General features: G+C 37.2%; 1 protein-coding gene across 8 annotated transcripts in view; it reads right to left on the reverse strand.

The window, feature by feature from the left end:
• The window catches only part of LOC110374003 (GTPase-activating protein skywalker), an 80,294-nt gene extending 63,844 nt beyond the window's left edge, over window positions 1-16,450 (reverse strand). For 7 of the 8 annotated variants that reach the window (XM_049852167.2, XM_021331523.3, XM_064035232.1 and 4 more), the window contains exons 1-2: window positions 15,929-16,450; window positions 15,258-15,553 (exon numbers count right to left, since the gene is read on the reverse strand). In XM_049852167.2, coding sequence (XP_049708124.1) covers window positions 15,258-15,369 — 112 coding nt within the window. In that variant the 5' untranslated portion in view covers window positions 15,370-15,553; window positions 15,929-16,450. Of the gene's footprint in view, window positions 1-15,257; window positions 15,554-15,717; window positions 15,822-15,928 lie in introns of those variants that run through there. The other variant, XM_049852166.2, reaches the window with a different exon arrangement.
• Window positions 16,451-16,650: the final 200 nt, after the last annotated feature.

Consider the following 16,650-nt stretch of genomic DNA (forward strand, 5'->3'; position numbering starts at 1 on the left):
GTGGTCAAATTAGGACAGCTCAATATAACATGAACTAGGTCTTCTTCTTCCGAGCCTTTTTCCCAACTATGTTAGGGTCGGCTTCCAGTCTAACCGGATGTAGCTGTGTACCAATGTTTTCCAAGAAGTGTTTTATAACATGAACTAGGTATGTCTTAAAATCTAGACAAACCAAATTCAGTAAGTACAACAAGTTTCTCTCAGATTTTCGTATTGATTATAATTTACGAAGAACTGATATGGAGATTATGACGTCAGCCATGCAAGTACGTAAGCATACAGAGTTTATTATTGGGTTTAAGATACCGTTTGTTTTATCAGATGGAGTAAACTTACGGCTATTTTAGGTTTGTTTTTATCGAGATAATCTGCTATTTTCACTTCATCTGGCTATACTATTGAGTTATAATGTGAATGTCACATCAATTTGACTTTTCCAAGGTCGGGCGGAAAGCTGAGAATTTGCAGATAATTTCATTTTGTTCATTACTGTTGCCGTATCCAGGACATCTTTGCCGTGGAATGAAAAGAAAATAAATGCCCCAGAAAGAAGGCTTTATTTCTATATGGGTCCCATCGAAGAAGGAGATCCAATCAGCTATAATTTTCCAGATTGGGCTTTATTCTTCATCCTATCTCGTAGTTTTATCGCAAAATCCGCATTTTTTTACAACCCTGGATTTATTAAATTACGCTTCGTTCCATGCCTACGGAATTAAGATGCAGAAAATACTATGGGACATATATTTACAAGTATTTTATGAATATAAAGAAAGTACTGTTAGTACGTTATCAGTGATTTCTATAAAGTTTTTGCATTCAACCAGATTGGAATGTACCAAGTCACTGATATACGACAATGTTTTTCTTAGCAATATTCCACGGTAATTTGGTAATGGGATGTAGTAGGTACCTAAGTTGTTTTTTATTGTGTTTAGAAAGAAAACTGCGTTGTTTCTGCTTATCTTAATGCGCAAATACATAATATATATATTACACACGTATATTAGCAATTGGTCCAAAAAGCAAGTGAAAGTTTTTTGGCTAGTGTTCTTAGAAATTTTGGGGCAAATTATGATGACAGATCGCTTCATAACACCAGTTACCATGGGAGACAATCAAAACCTTTTAATTTTACATGAATTTGGTAGCACACCGGTTTTTACTTTTGCATACAATATGTCAGACATGAAATTACACACTGCTTTGTGAATCATGACCAAAAACAAGAAAAAATACCTTTCCGTACTTTCTGATGTATTTTTAACATTAAAAGCTGCGTACAAAAAGCTATCTTTGTATTTTAATTTCATATGACGTGGCGTGCATCCAACGAGTGCATTGTTAATTATGTTAGAATTAATTGCTCGATATGAACATCGTGTTTTTTTATCGCACAGTAAATATTGTAAAACCAACCCTATGTTTTGTCCTATCAAATTAATCCATTTCACTAATGTAAATTGTTTGTTGGTATAAATAAAATAAAGGTAAAAAAAGACGAGTTACCGGAGTATTATTTAATTAAGTTATGAAAAAATGTTGCCTTATCCGTTCATTGATTTTAGTAAGAAAATAAACTGTATTTTCTTAGTGTAAGTGCAGTACAAGTCAGCGTACATTTTTATCTTTTGAGATTGTGTGAACCCACTGTGCGTGCAAACTATAGCAGGGGTGTCAATTTACAAAATGAATTAACTTCTTGAAATAAATGTTTCATTTTCATGTAACCATTTTTATTACTGAGAACTGAATCTGAACCAAAAACGAATCTATTTAATGGTTCTCAAAATTCTTGGCAATCACGTATATAAACGCAATGTATAGCTATATAAAAAGAAACCTAATTAGATCCTTTAAAAATATACCCACCTACTAAAAATATCCTATTTAGCCTACCTATTTTTACTCTTACTTTATATTCGTGGGCCGTTTCACAGTTCTAAATATCAAAAATATCTCTGACATTTTTAATAATCTACTTCTTAATATCACAACTAATATCTTCGTGACGTCAGAGCAACGTCAAAGGCACAGCGTCGCTTGCGCATCAAATAGGGTTAAGGAGATCATTCAAGTCTCGAACATTTTGTACCCAAAAATGAAAGTGCCGGCCAGAAGAAAAAAATTGTAGATTCTTGTAGAGAATAATGCCCTGAACATTTTTTACTACTACAAGAATTGTCTACAATTAACCCCCCGGCTGCTATTTGACTTTGAAAATAGCAAAAAAAAACCACAATATCTGGAGCATTACATTACGGCCACAAACTGAGGAAGGAAGCTGCTGCCTTCAAATGACTCCTGCCCAACCTGGGAAGTCATCAAACGACCCCCCTCCAGACTCTTACTGACTAAAACCCATCATGGGGAAACCAGGGCCGTGGTAATTCTTTCGAACAATCCTGCAGCCTCGATAGGCTTTGTCCCCGCTAAAAATATCGTAGGATTCTTGTCGAGGATGCCCTGACATTTTTTCACTTTTATAAGGAACGTCTTCGTTAACCCCCAGACTGCTATTGGAGTTTAAAGTGAATATAAAATCTATACTTAAATGTTACGACAAATACGTCCATAGTATTTTTTAAACTAATTGAACGTCTACGATATGCCCTCCCCCCCCTGCTGCACACCGAGGAGACTTACTGATTTAAACCCATCATGTTCCTTCTGATAATGTACCAGGGCCGCGGTAACTCTTTCGAACAATCCCGCAGCCCTGGCGGGCCCCACTGGGGTTTGCTGACTGTCTGAGGAGGGCTTGGATCAACGCTCGCCGCCGACACAGGCCTGTTGTTTCCAAGGAGGCGGAGGGACGATGAGCCTCCCTAAACTCACCATCCACAGACCGACATCTATGGTGCCGGGAGTCTTCTCGACAAACGATGCGCGTGGTGTCTTCCACGTCCACGGCAGCGGCTGGGATGAGATGCGCGAACTCTCAGTTATTCCACCGCCTCCTTCTCTGGCATGCTACACAGAAGGAGACGAAGGCATCCCATCCCCTTCGCCCCTATAGAATTTCGAGTGGGTCATAGTCCCTCTGTCTCCTTGGAGACAACATGTGTCGTCGGCATGCATTGTTTACGCCCCCCTCAGAGAGTTAGCAAACCCAGGTGGCCCACCAGGGCCAAAACCTGCCGGGGCTGCGGGATTGTTCGAAAGAGTTACCGCGGCCTGGCTACATGGTCAGAAGGAACATGGTGGGTTTTAATCAGTAAGAGGCTAATCGGAGCTAATCAGTGTAGTAGGGGCCGTAATCGTAGACGTTCGGTCAGTAAACAAAAAAAAATAAAACCGACTCCCAAAAACACTGAAAAAAAAAAACTATTCTTCGGCTAAAAAAAAAAAACTAGGCATCGGCCTAGAAGTCGGTGGCGTATAAACTCAGGAACATCCATTAGACACTGTGTTTTTTTGTAAAAAGTTTTTTATTTTTGGCTTTTCAGTGACAAGCATAGTTGTCACTATCCACATTTGTGGAAAGTTCTCATTAATACGAATAATATAAGCCCAAACACGAGGTAGTTTACATATTCAGTTGTCGAGTTCCCTCGACCTTCTCTCGTCTCCATCATCAGGTCAGCTCCAAACCTTCACTGTTGCATAGTGTTATCAGACGTACACCTCATTGTCAAGTTTTTAACCTATGCACGCCTACAATTTTCGAAAGTTACCCTCGATTTCTCAGAGTTTCCATCATCAGATCCTGACCTGGTGATTATGGGACTACCTGGAAAGTATAACCTATCCAAAAAAAAAACAAAATGCAAATCGGTTCAGGCGTCTTCGAGTAATCGGTGAACATACATTAAAAAAAAGATCCCGACGAATTGAGAACCTCCTCCTTTTTGGGAAGTTGGTTAAAAAAATACTGTGGACGTTATTTGCCATAACATTCAAGTATAGGTTTTTTATTCACGGTTCTCCCACTTTAAACTCAAACAGCAGCCTGGGGGTTAACCGAAGAGGTTCCTTATAATTGTAAAAAATCTTCAGGGCATCCTCGACAAGAATCGTACGATATTTTTTTCGGGACAAAGCCTATCGGGGCTGCAGGATTGTTCGAATGAATTACACCGGCCCTGGTTTCCCCATGATGGGTTTTAGTCAGTAAGAGTCTGGACGGGGGTCGTTTGATTACTTCCCAGGTTGGGCAGGAGTCCTTTGAAGGCAGCAGCTTCCTTCCTCAGTTTGTGGCCGTAATGTAATGCTCCAAACATTGTGGGATTTTTTGGTATTTTCAAAGTCAAATAGCAGCCGGGGGGTTAATTGTAGACGATTCTTGTAATAGTAAAAAATGTTCAGGGCATTATTCTCTACAAGAATCAAGAATTTTTTTACTCTGGCCGGCACTTTCAGTTTTGGGTACGAAATGAATGATCTCCTTTGTTAACAAACTTGGCAACTTCCATCGTATATTATGTTGCTATTTACAAATTCAGTAATTTATTTTGTTACATGGTAACATTTATGAAATACGTGTAGGAATGCGGTTTAAATTCGCGTTGATTTGTTGCTAAACATATCAAAAAGTCTTATTTTGGTATAGAAAATATTAATTTTAAACCAGGCAAAAAGACATTTTAGTATTAATAATTTTACTTCTAATTACAATCTCACTAATCATTATTAGATAACCTAAAAAAAAGAACGTTGTTCAATTTTCAAAAGGCGTCAACCCTACTTTAAAAATAAACACACGCTGGTAAGAATCTCACGAAGTCACGACTGACATCTACAGAGGTCGGATAAGATTCAATGCAATTAAATCTATCAGATGTTTACTGTGAGTTGGCATCACCATTGACAGATGGCACTACTTACTTTAATCTTGTTTATTGTTTTGTTTTGTTTTGTTATGCTCACGCGCATTCAACGTTGTTTCTTAATGTTTTTATCTATTGGCGTTTATTTTGTTGCTGTTTTGTATTTGAACTTAATGAGTACTATTATGCAATTAAATCTATCAATCTATTATTATCTGTGTAAACGTTTAGGCCATTATTGATCTCTCTTTTTTTATAAAATAGTGGCTTAAAGCCTTGCTCCAGCACTGACATATTTTTGTAAATCGTACCGGTATAATATACTTCGTTTCTGAGATTATGACGTGATAGCAAAGATACCAACTCATCAACTTAATAATATTAGTAGGTAAATATAGATCACATCCTAGATGATGCGAAAATATTAAACCGAACGTCATTGACAAACGTCAGGCATAGATTAGATTATACCGATCGTCACAAACCTTGCCTACCTAAAAATAATATTACATTAATTAGTAAGCTTAGCATACGAATTTTTAAGAGAAATGACTGATAAGTGTTGTCACTTTTACGGAAAAGATAAATATCGGGTACCGAATGTTTTGTGCAGTAGACAGCTGACTGTCATCATTCTCCGAGCCTTTTTCCCAAACTACGTTGGGGTCGGCTTCCAGTCTAACCGGATGTAGCTGAGTACCAGTGCTTTACAAGGAGCGACTGCCCTGCCTGACCTCTTCAACCCAGTTACCCGGGCAACCCAATACCCCTTGGTTAGACTGGTGTCAGACTTCCTGGCTTCTGACTACCCGTAACGACTGCCAAGGATGTTCAATGACAGCCGGGACCTACAGTTTAACGTGCCATCCGAAACACAGTCATTGGCGTCTAAGATATACTTAGAAAGTACATACAAACTTAGAAAAGTTGCATTGGTACTTGCCTGACCTGGAATCGAACCCGCGCCCTCATACTCGAGAGGTTGCTCGAGAGGTTCTTTGCCCACTAGGCCACCACGACTTTTAGTAGACAGCTGACTGTGTTCTAGGGAAAATACCGTTTTTGTACTGATTGACAGCTGTCAAGTACACCAAAAAACGGTCGGGGATTATTATAACTAATCTATCAACAGACATACCTTTCATGTATGGTAACCAAGAAAATGTACTACTAATGTTTTCCTGTTCATTCAGTCGGACAGTCGGACCTCAATAGAATTTTCTAGAACGCAATAATCCTGCATGAAAGGCATAAAGCTGTGCTTATGGCAGTTAATGACGTCAAAGCCATCAGTATGGACACGGCCGATATAAATAGAGAAGCCAATACAACACTGAACAGTGGGACAGGTTGAAATAGACAAGGGGTGTGGTATGATATGTCCTTGTGCTGAATCGAACACACGTCGAAAGGAAAAGAACCCTTAAATAGTTTTACCTACGACAAGGGGGCCCTAAGCACAACACAATCATCAACATACACATGAAAGTCACGAAAACTACGCAATAAAAATAATCTTCTTCATTATTTATTTGATGAAAGCCTCAAGCTTAATCAAAAGACCTCACTCACAGAAAGAAAGATTGCCTTTCACGAAGATTCACCAACTATGTATAACCTTCCTTTCCTTAATAATTTTCCCTTTTCTTTTTGCATAGGAACACCGTTTATTCACAACACGAAAAGGATCTTCCTTATACGTAATGAATTTGAGGAACAGGGCAATACTATTATGGGTTTGTGACGTCACTCATGACGTTGGATGATCGTGCTGTTCCCATGAGTTATTCAGCTTGTAATATTATGGGTGACATAATAGGAGCTGTTAATTGCGGTCGTTATATCTGCTGTACGTGCGAATTCACACGGCATTCTTAATACTGCTAAAATAACTCTTGGAATGGTTAATCTTCCTTAATATTGTAGGTATAACAGTGGATGACATTATAGAAAATAAATGTGTTCAAAGTTTAAGTGGGTAAAACCCCTACTCCTAGGTACACACGAGTAGTTCCTTGAAATGCAAAACTACCTGAGAATGAAATCACAAATTAAAAGGTGCTAACGTAAAGAGATACCAAACTAGAAATGTATCAACGAAGTTTATAAATAAACAGCTCTATAGTTCAAGGCAACTATCTTCAGATTCTCAGAAATCAGGAAGGAAGTTCCTGCATTTTGAAAAGCGTCCAAAATTCACGGCAACACCAACTCATGCGCATACTCGGAATAGCGATCTCGATGCATCACAAACGAACGAAATTAAGATTTATTGTATTGCTTCTATGACCTGGCATTGCGGCCTTTCATATTTCTGACTACTAATTGTTTACATTTTGTGCGTTTGGCATTCTGAGAACTTCGGAAGTTGGGGCGTAAAACTAAAAGGATACTTAAAATCTTCTTCGACAAAAATATTGTTTTATGACCGAAAAACATGAATATAAAAGATACGAAGAATGTTAATCCATTTACAACATCAAACAAGACTTACGCTTAGGCCACACCAAGACCCCCTCCATCGTAGGTGACTTGCGAATCTTTTGTACAACCAACGCCATCATAAAGGCACAGTCTAAGATCTCGCATTGTATTCAGTTACACCGTGAATGAACCACTTTATCTTGCAAAGTATGACTCAAACTCGTAAGAGGCACCATAATAAATCACATTTATCTTGTCACTTAATCACTCTTCAAACTATAATAGTTCTCTCCTTCGAGACTGACGACACTTAAGATAATCGAGGCAGTAAAAAACATAGATTTGCCAATATTGATATAAAACTGGGTCTCCAAATTAGGTCTTTAGAGCAATTAATTAAACAATTCACTTCAAATTATGAGGTAAAATGCAACACGAGCTTGACTGGTAGGTTCTTATGCTGAATCGTGACTAAGCCGATTGCAAATTTTGTCCTCTATTTTATATTATACTTTTCTGGTCTAACATACAACCTTTGTTAGAATACCTGGAGAAAAATAACTACAAAAGAGTTTACTGTCATAATCTTCACAAAGATTATCACAGCATAACTCTAAGCAATTACACTTAGGTGTTTCAACTAGTTATGCAACACAATGTAGCAACTTTTCTCATGCAGTGTTGCAAAATATAATCACTTCTTACGTCACATTTTCTATCAGGACACTAAAGAGCCCTTTCTCTTGAACGTGAAATTGATCAAAAGTCCTGTCTTTCCTTGAACCTGCTAAATAGTTGACAAACATGAGTTTGTAGCTGAACTATTGAAGATACTAATTATAAAGGTCGTTGGAGCCAGTTATACCTCAGTGCCTCGAGTCACGTAGACCACAGCAGATGAATCTCTTAACGGAAATCATGAGATAAATCTTTTTAGCGTATAATGTGTAACTGCAATAGCAGGAAATATAATGACTGTATCCATATATTTTACTTTCTTTGTATTTTATATGATTACGCTGTTCGCTTTTGTTTCTTTGTTATCCTTAATTGTACTCAATGATTGTACGGACAATAAAAATAGTTGTTGATGGAGATTGTTAATTTGGTAACTTATTTTTAAGGGATTTTTAGAGATAGCAGTATCCCCAAGGGGTTGTTGTTTCAATAGGCATTGTAGACTAATAACACCTTCAGTATTAAGAAACATTATAACAAGTTCAAAGTTTACACTGAATGTCACGACAGGTGTTTAACCTACTGTAACAAAAATATTCCATTTCCCACATGTTTTTGAGAAATTTGTATCTAATCATTTTATTATTATAAACAAATAGATAAAATCTGTATCCTATTATTAAATATGGTGTTGTCATCAAAATATTTAATAATAGGATACAGATTTTATAATACTATCTTAATCATTGTAAGCCCTATTGAGATTAAGATTTCTAATTTGTATGGCGCACTAACACCGGTTGGATTCTAATAAGCACTCAACGTACTGCTATCTTATATCCGCGAAATCTATAATACTTAAAGTTGTATTATACAGCAGTTTTCGCTATGTAAAAATATTTAAATGATACCCCTCTATTTGCCCCTTCTAAAATCCATTCAAACGCAGTTATTATTTCATGAATACAAAAACATCGCAATTAGGGTCTACACTTTCGCCAGGTGGCGTGTTACCCCCTCTAACTGCGCAAGCGCATGGCATCGGCCCGCCTTCTTCAGTGGCCTTGAGATGGCACGCACAACCGCCAAACACGAATGAGAACCCCAGAACTCGCAATAATTTAAGGAAGTACAAGTGTATGGCCCAATCTTTACGTTTGACTCAAATGGGTATAATAGTCCATCCGTATAACCAATATTTGTACCCCTCTTATCTTATAGTTCCATACGTTACAGATGGCTATCGATCCAAAATGAGCAGGTGTGAAGATTCTATTCGCTAAATCATGTCGATTAGGGTCTGTACTTTCGCCAGGTGGCGTGTTACCCCCACTATGCGCGAGCGCATGGCATCGGACCATCGCTGGACCGCTTTGCTGATCTTACAAAGCGTAATCACGTGATTGCGATGCAACCTCACCTAGTTTGTTATTTCGTGTTTATTTACATTGTTTTTCAGACCTACAGATAATTATAGATACGTAGCTAAGATGAGCTATAAGATGAGGAAGCATACGTGCGTTATGTCATGTCAATTTTATAGGAAGGTAAATAACGAAGACTAGTCTTAACATAACAATACGCAATGAGGTGTAATAAAAGATGTGTCTTATTACTCAGTCGCCACGTTCCTAGGATTTAAGTACTTAAGTCTAGCTATAGGAAATCTTGGTAAACAAGAGGATATGGTCATATTTTATTATTACAAGTTAAAGATGATTACATTGGAAGATAAAAAAGCAATAATTACTAATTGAGTAAAGAACTGAAATACCTATAATAGAGGTAAATATCTTTAGTTGGACTTATAAGTCCAACTAAAGATATTTACGGTAAAGTAAATGATATCTAATTGAGACGTTTTCACGATCAAACTGCGGAACAAAAGCAGTTGATTGACCATATGAAATTTGAGACTGAGCTAACACGAGACCCGGGAAAGGACATAAAAAGCCATTGTATTGTGGTTCCTATCATGCCGAATGAAAATTGATACCGTGGTCAATAGAACCTTTGCAAGCTTGGTAAAAAGACTTAACTGTAAAAGTAATTTGAGGTCCGATTTTTTGATAATTCTCCTTAGAGAAAAGTTTGTGTAATTGAAGACTTCAACAGCATGATACGTACGTCTGGCCTCTAATTGTATATGGGAAATCCCAATAACAATTTAACCGATTTGAACCTCTAACCGCACACACCAATTTAGGTACTTGAGTAAACATTCACACATTTCACACTCATTTTATAGGAAACCCCTTAAAAGGGATTTTTATCTCGATGATTCACTCATGACAGTGTTATACGTCATCGAATCGAACGCATTAAAAAAAGCGCATTACTTTTTCTTTCCGAGAGATAATCCTGCTTACAATGACTAAGAGAACTATAAATTCACACAGTCTTATCACCAGTACTTTAGATACTGTTATCACTAGCTCAGATTTCTTCATTGATAACGCTTATTACTGAGATGAGAATTGTTTGCCTCCTACATTGATAACAAACATTGTGCTGTGACCTAGATGGGACTAGAATATTAATAGCGTTTATTGTTTTGAGTAGAATATTCTAGTAATATCTGCATATGCAAAGGTCCGGTTCACTTGTTGATTCTGGGGAGTGATTATACAAGAATATTGTGTAATTTATGGATAGTATAAGCAAAGATAGGGAGCATCATGAAAGTGGCGCCTATGAGAGAAGCAAAACAGAGTCTGGACGGTGACTGTTTGGATAAGAGGTGATATAAGATTGGATGAAATGTAATGAAAAAGAATGATGCATAGGACGGCAAACAGGAAGGGGGGTCGGAAAATAGATAAAAGAACCTGACGAAGACTTATGTGTAGACCAAAGGGTAAAAAATCACAAGAATTGGAGAAAACTGTAAATATGGAGCAATAAAACCAAATTAAAATAAGAAACGGACTTGTGTACGACATTGTGAGAGCTTTATTATGTTTTTCTAAACACCTCACGCCTAATTAGCTTGAATAGACGAGTAGTTTGTCTGCACTTATTTTTAGTATTGGCAACACTCTTATAAACAGTTGCAACCATTCTCAATCTGAGGTTGGAATAAATTACAGACATTAAACACTTATTATTCATTAGAAAGAACTTTCTCCTAACATCTGACGGGTTTGTGCAAAATCTGTTGAGTTGTTCTCAAAATCAGCTGTTTTTTTATGAAGGTTTAAGATGGATTTTGGAGGGACAGTTTCTTATCAGATTTCTGTCGAAAAAGAGATTTTAGCAGTTCATGTATTTTGGAAAATGTAGCAGTACTGCCTTTAGACAAAGAAGAAAATGTATTAGACAAAGTAACTTAACGCTTTCCAATCATCAATTTACTTGTCTGCAAAATTTTGCTTAAAAGAACCCGTGTATGAGTAATATTCAACCAGAACATACGGAAGTTTCTATGATAGAGCAAATTGATAGCGTTCACAAAAATATTGACATAACATTCGATATCAAATTGATTTTACTAAGAGTGCGTTAGTTGACAATACACGAGAACATGATTAGCCAGTTGCTCCAAATTAATGATCAACAGATATCCAGGAAACTAGATTTAATCAGACCTATCTGGTAAAAAATATTTACAAGGTTTACGTTCGCGAAGTTTAAAAAAATGATAAGGATACTTCGAAACATTGTCCTACATTAAATTCACCGTAATAAAATGAGATAGCAAACACGAATAAAGAGGCGCGACCATTTTGGATATTATTGCCATAATATACTGGCCATTCTCTCCTTTATAGGCTGTAAACAGACCTTAAAATGACAACTTTATCCCACGAAGAAAATGTCGTCAATATTATGATAGACATTATCAACAAGCTCTCTGAAGTAACTTTGAACCTTAAAATATATTGTGAAAGTCTTTCAGACGAAATGCTCCCATCTGTCGTCTTAAACTTTGCAGACGGAGAGCACCTGTGATAGAAAAGTTCTGAGAAAATGGGTTATTTTCAACTTTTCCATTTGCGAAACCTCGATGTTCTAATTCTGTTTGTCGTTATCGATGGCACAACCCTTCAGTTATTCCAAGGAGTACAAGTCCAATGACTAACATTTCACTTGCTCAGCACTGAGTCAGTACTATACTTTTTTAAACTGATTTCGGTGCAAACGCTCTCGTTAATCAGGTGCACGGGTTAGTATCCGGTTTTTGGCGATAAGCATCATTCTGCTAACGTACGTTGTAAGATCGAGATCGTTTTTGACATAACCAGCCTGCTCAGACATTTGTATAATGGCTGGGAATCGCTCACGAAGAACGACGTAAATACGTAAATCAGTAAGTATATTTACAATGTGATAATATTCAGAATTTTAACTAGGTACTAACCCATAGATAACTTCCTTTAAATAACGACAGCCGCTTCTTAAACTCAAGCTTCAAAAATTCAATGCACAGACCGTAGCTCAGGCAAATCCTTACCCTACCTCAACACGCCCACAAATAAACGTCGACAATACATAGAACAGAGTTGCTAACATGAACTTACTTCGCTAATGTTAAGTCACTATTGTCACGTTAAGAGTGTTTAGACAACGCAATGCACAACAAGCGTCTGTTTCACAAACAATGATCCGAGCATTACACTCATTCAGGGAAACTCGACGGTTGGCCAGAAACATGAAGTCAATGAACATCGTCAATGGCGAAAGGACTAGATATGGAAGCGGATCGAACAGGTTCGTTGGTTTTCAGTGTAAGACCCTTCGTGGTTCTGCGGCAGGAATTTCAATTGCTTATATTAATTTCACATCAATATAAGCAATTGCAAGTTCTGTTGTATTTTATCCATTTGTAATCTACGAGTATTTTAACTCGCTCCGGCAGTTTTACCCATTTAAGAACCATTTGCGAAATCGATCGTGGTACGAATGTTGAACACCAGTTCTCATTTCACTTTCCCAGCTTCAAATCGTACTTAGACATAATGAAGGGATATCGGCAGATTGCTAAAGTAATTGCCATTCGCTAATCAACTTGGATGTAATCGTTCAAATGAGTTTTATCATTCGCTTTCATCCTGCAAGTACGGCAGTAATTATAATCGATCTAAATCGATCCCTGATAAATGGCTGGTTGGCAACGAAGTAACCTGTCACTACATATCGATTATGTTATCTCATTCAAAAGAACATGAGTGATCGATACGGAAGCGGAAAGATTTGTGATACGAATGGACCCAGCCTGTAATAAACTCGAGTTACAAGCCGCTATCTAAATAGACTATTTAAAGGGACCCAAGAGTCTCATTATGTGGTAACAATTATCCTTTACTGGCACTTTGAAACCCGAGTAAGTGCTCCCCAAAACGGGGTATCTTTCACGCTGAGCGGAAAATTCTATTCACGTATCATCTTCAAGAATGACCATAAAGGGCTCTTGACTTCTTTAGAATTTGGCAAACGATGGGTTCGCTTTTAGCTTCGGACTACAATGCAATAAAAATTCTTTGCTGTCTTAAAGTTTGCAGACCGAGGCTTTATTGGTTCATCTAGGACAGGAGTTTGAAGTATCCAAGATGCGTGATCTTTATCAGATCTATTGGGCCGATATCATTCAACACGTTTAAATAAATTGGTGTGGTTCTTCATTTTCTGACTTGATTTGAATAAAGACTACAGACGTAAGGTGCTATTATAAGTTACTAGATTTTAGTACAAAGGTACAGTTTGGAAGTCAGATGGACGTCTTATACGTCCCAAACTCCCAACCTTTTAATTACTAGAGCTTTCCAACTGCATTGTGCATCTTTTTTGATTAAGCTCCTTGTATCCTAAAAACTTTTTTATCCGTTGCACACGTAACTAACTGGAGCAACAAAAACTTCGTTTCTTTTACTTCAATGAGTTAATTTGCCTTTTACGCACCAGTTTCTATTCCTTGAAAATTTCTTTAAGCACATAATTAATAGCAATTGAAATTATAATGGTTTATCACGCAACAATATGTGGTGGTTGTAAAAACACGGACGTGAGGAGTTTTGCTGATCTATTGCCTGATTTCAGAGCTGCGGTGAATTTTCTAGGCCATCATTCATGTTTGATAGATTTTTTTCTGTAAAAGCAATCGTATATTGTGGATTTTTTTTCGCAAGCGAAAATGCCGTCGGGCGATGTTCGAGCTGTTGTTTCTTTTGTTTTAATATTGTTGGTTAGTTTTCATAGGATTCGTTGTTCCGTATGGCCGCTTTTGGATCTCTATAATAGGACAGCTACATGGTCACATCAGAACCATTTACTTCGTTTTAAAAAACGGAAGAGCTTCTCGTGTGGGTGTATAAGGACAATACAATTGTCCAAGGTTTATAAAAACGAATGATATTTTAAAGTGAGTTTTTTTAAAGAAACCGTCGGCTGGCCTCTAGGATTCCCGTGAAAACGTCGGTTAAAATCATTCCCGGAATGCGCCGGGACGGCGGAGCTATTGCCCGAAACAACGGAACTATCTTATTTACGAGAAGTAACATCCAAAAGTCAAGGTGTATACTATTTTGGTAAGCTGACTCATTTGTAAAATGAAAAAAAAAAACGATACACCATGACTCAGATAAGAAAACAATAAAATTACAGTTCAATTCGAAAATAGAACGCAATTTTATTCAATGCCCATTCATTTATTAAAAGTTAGTCTGGTCTTTGATAAACAATCATAAAGTAGATTATGACCACAAAGGATTTATTACTGTAACACATAGACAATATTTCATGTATCATAAATTAACATTGTTGTGCAAAAAGGACTTGTAATAGGCATAAATAATATAGCATTGATTGGTTCTAATTAGTGTTGTTTTTAAGAAATAATCATTAGCATTATTTATTATGTTCTAGAACTCAAAATCCTCCAGTATTTTTCCTTATCATTGCACAACAAGAGGTATTTTGTGCATAATGCAGATTAAATAATTTGTAATAATACTTTACTAGCCAGTCATATGACTGTTTTTACAATAATCTAATTGTAAAATTCCACACTTTCAATTAATCAGTGATATTCAGTAAGAATCATATCAATTGATAAAGATACTAGGTAATTACAAACATCTGATTATTACAATTCTATAGTAGTAATGATAGTACAAGACTTTTTTCTTCAATTAAATTAAACAAACAACATTAAATTGAATTAATCAAGTAATCATTTTCAATTAAAAACTATGATAACAACTGTAATTGTGACCTTCATACAAATTATATAAGATGTTCTTATTCATAGATCTCATAAGAATATTTGTTCATGGATAATAACAACCGTGATATGTTGAAAGGAGACTATTTATTTTAAAAGTATTATTGCAGAATCCTTAACAGATGAATATATAATTTGTATGATGAAAGTAAATAATAATAACTCACCTGGAGGACTATCAGTCAGGATAGTAATGCCGGTGGGGTCTACATGAGGTGGGAACGCCTCGTACAAATCGGGCTCCTCTTCAAGCACTGCCGACAACATCACGGAGGGCATCCCGGCTCCACCGTCACTCACACACACACTATGACTAGACACAGCACAACACTACACTTGACTGGCCCGTGTCCCTAGCTCTCTCGGAGCTCACACCCGTGAGCCGCCCCGAGCCATTCCCGACTACCACTTAAACAATTAGTCTGACTTGCCTAAGTCAAATCTTGCTGCACCATTTTTAAATCTGAAAAAGGACAAAGTTCAAATCACTGGAAATGTGTCAAGACTGCCAATCTATGTAATGTAACACTTTATCTCCAAGATAAGACTATCAACAATATAATAATCAAACGATTATGCACGCGGCGATAACGACATCTTAGCGAGTCTCAACAAACTATTAGTTACCTAATTCGTTATAATTAAAACGCTACAGATCAGCTGATTGCTACGGTGCCAGGCCAGACTTGACATTTTATAGCTATTTTAAGACTTACAGGCACCTGATCGGGCTGCCTTCAATGTCAGATGCCAAGTACGAAAATTCAAAACTCGCCTCGATGTCTACTCGCAATAATTGTATGAAAAGGTGACCGCACCGCGTCGGCACCGTACTCACCGCAATCCTGACGATAAATGATGCGAAGCAGGATCTGCGCCTCCGTATTTACCGCTTTGGAGTCCCCGCGGCGACTAAACCAAGTGGCCAGTTCCCGGCCCAACGTAATCACGAATAGGATAATAGTCTCGAATGGGAGCCAACGCTTTTGCTTTGTCACTTAAACGAACAACACAGTACATCACACAGATATATCGGTAACTGAACAAACGCACGGATACATTGTCATATAAATTCAATGATATGTGGGATAATTTGCGAGCCCCCCTTGCTTTCGTTAATCAAATTATCGATGTATCCGGTGAAAGTCGTTTTCGTTTTTATGCGGTAATACACGATTGTGTTGAAAATGGTGTGTTACGAGTTTAATTTTCGTTCAGTGGGAATAAATCCCGTTCGTAGAATGAGATCGCACGACTGCGATATCCACGATTTGCGAGAAGTTGAGAACGCGATTCTCTTGTCGTCGCACGCCCGTCGGACCGTCGAACAGGAAGAGCATAGACTATATAGCCGTGTTACAAACAGATAGAACTGCACGTTTCAGGCGGATATATGCTGCCTATTTATTTATCATGATTGGATTCTGTTTAGAAATTATTTATTTGTTGTGAAACATCTAGCCAATTGACGATTGGTAGTATAGTGGCACATAACAGGTTTATTTAATGTTCATGTTTGATTTGATAATTTTAATAATAATATTTTATTTACAACGGTTT

This window comes from Helicoverpa armigera, chromosome 6 (genome assembly GCF_030705265.1).
Source record: "Helicoverpa armigera isolate CAAS_96S chromosome 6, ASM3070526v1, whole genome shotgun sequence".
NCBI classification, from domain to species: Eukaryota; Metazoa; Arthropoda; class Insecta; order Lepidoptera; family Noctuidae; genus Helicoverpa; species Helicoverpa armigera.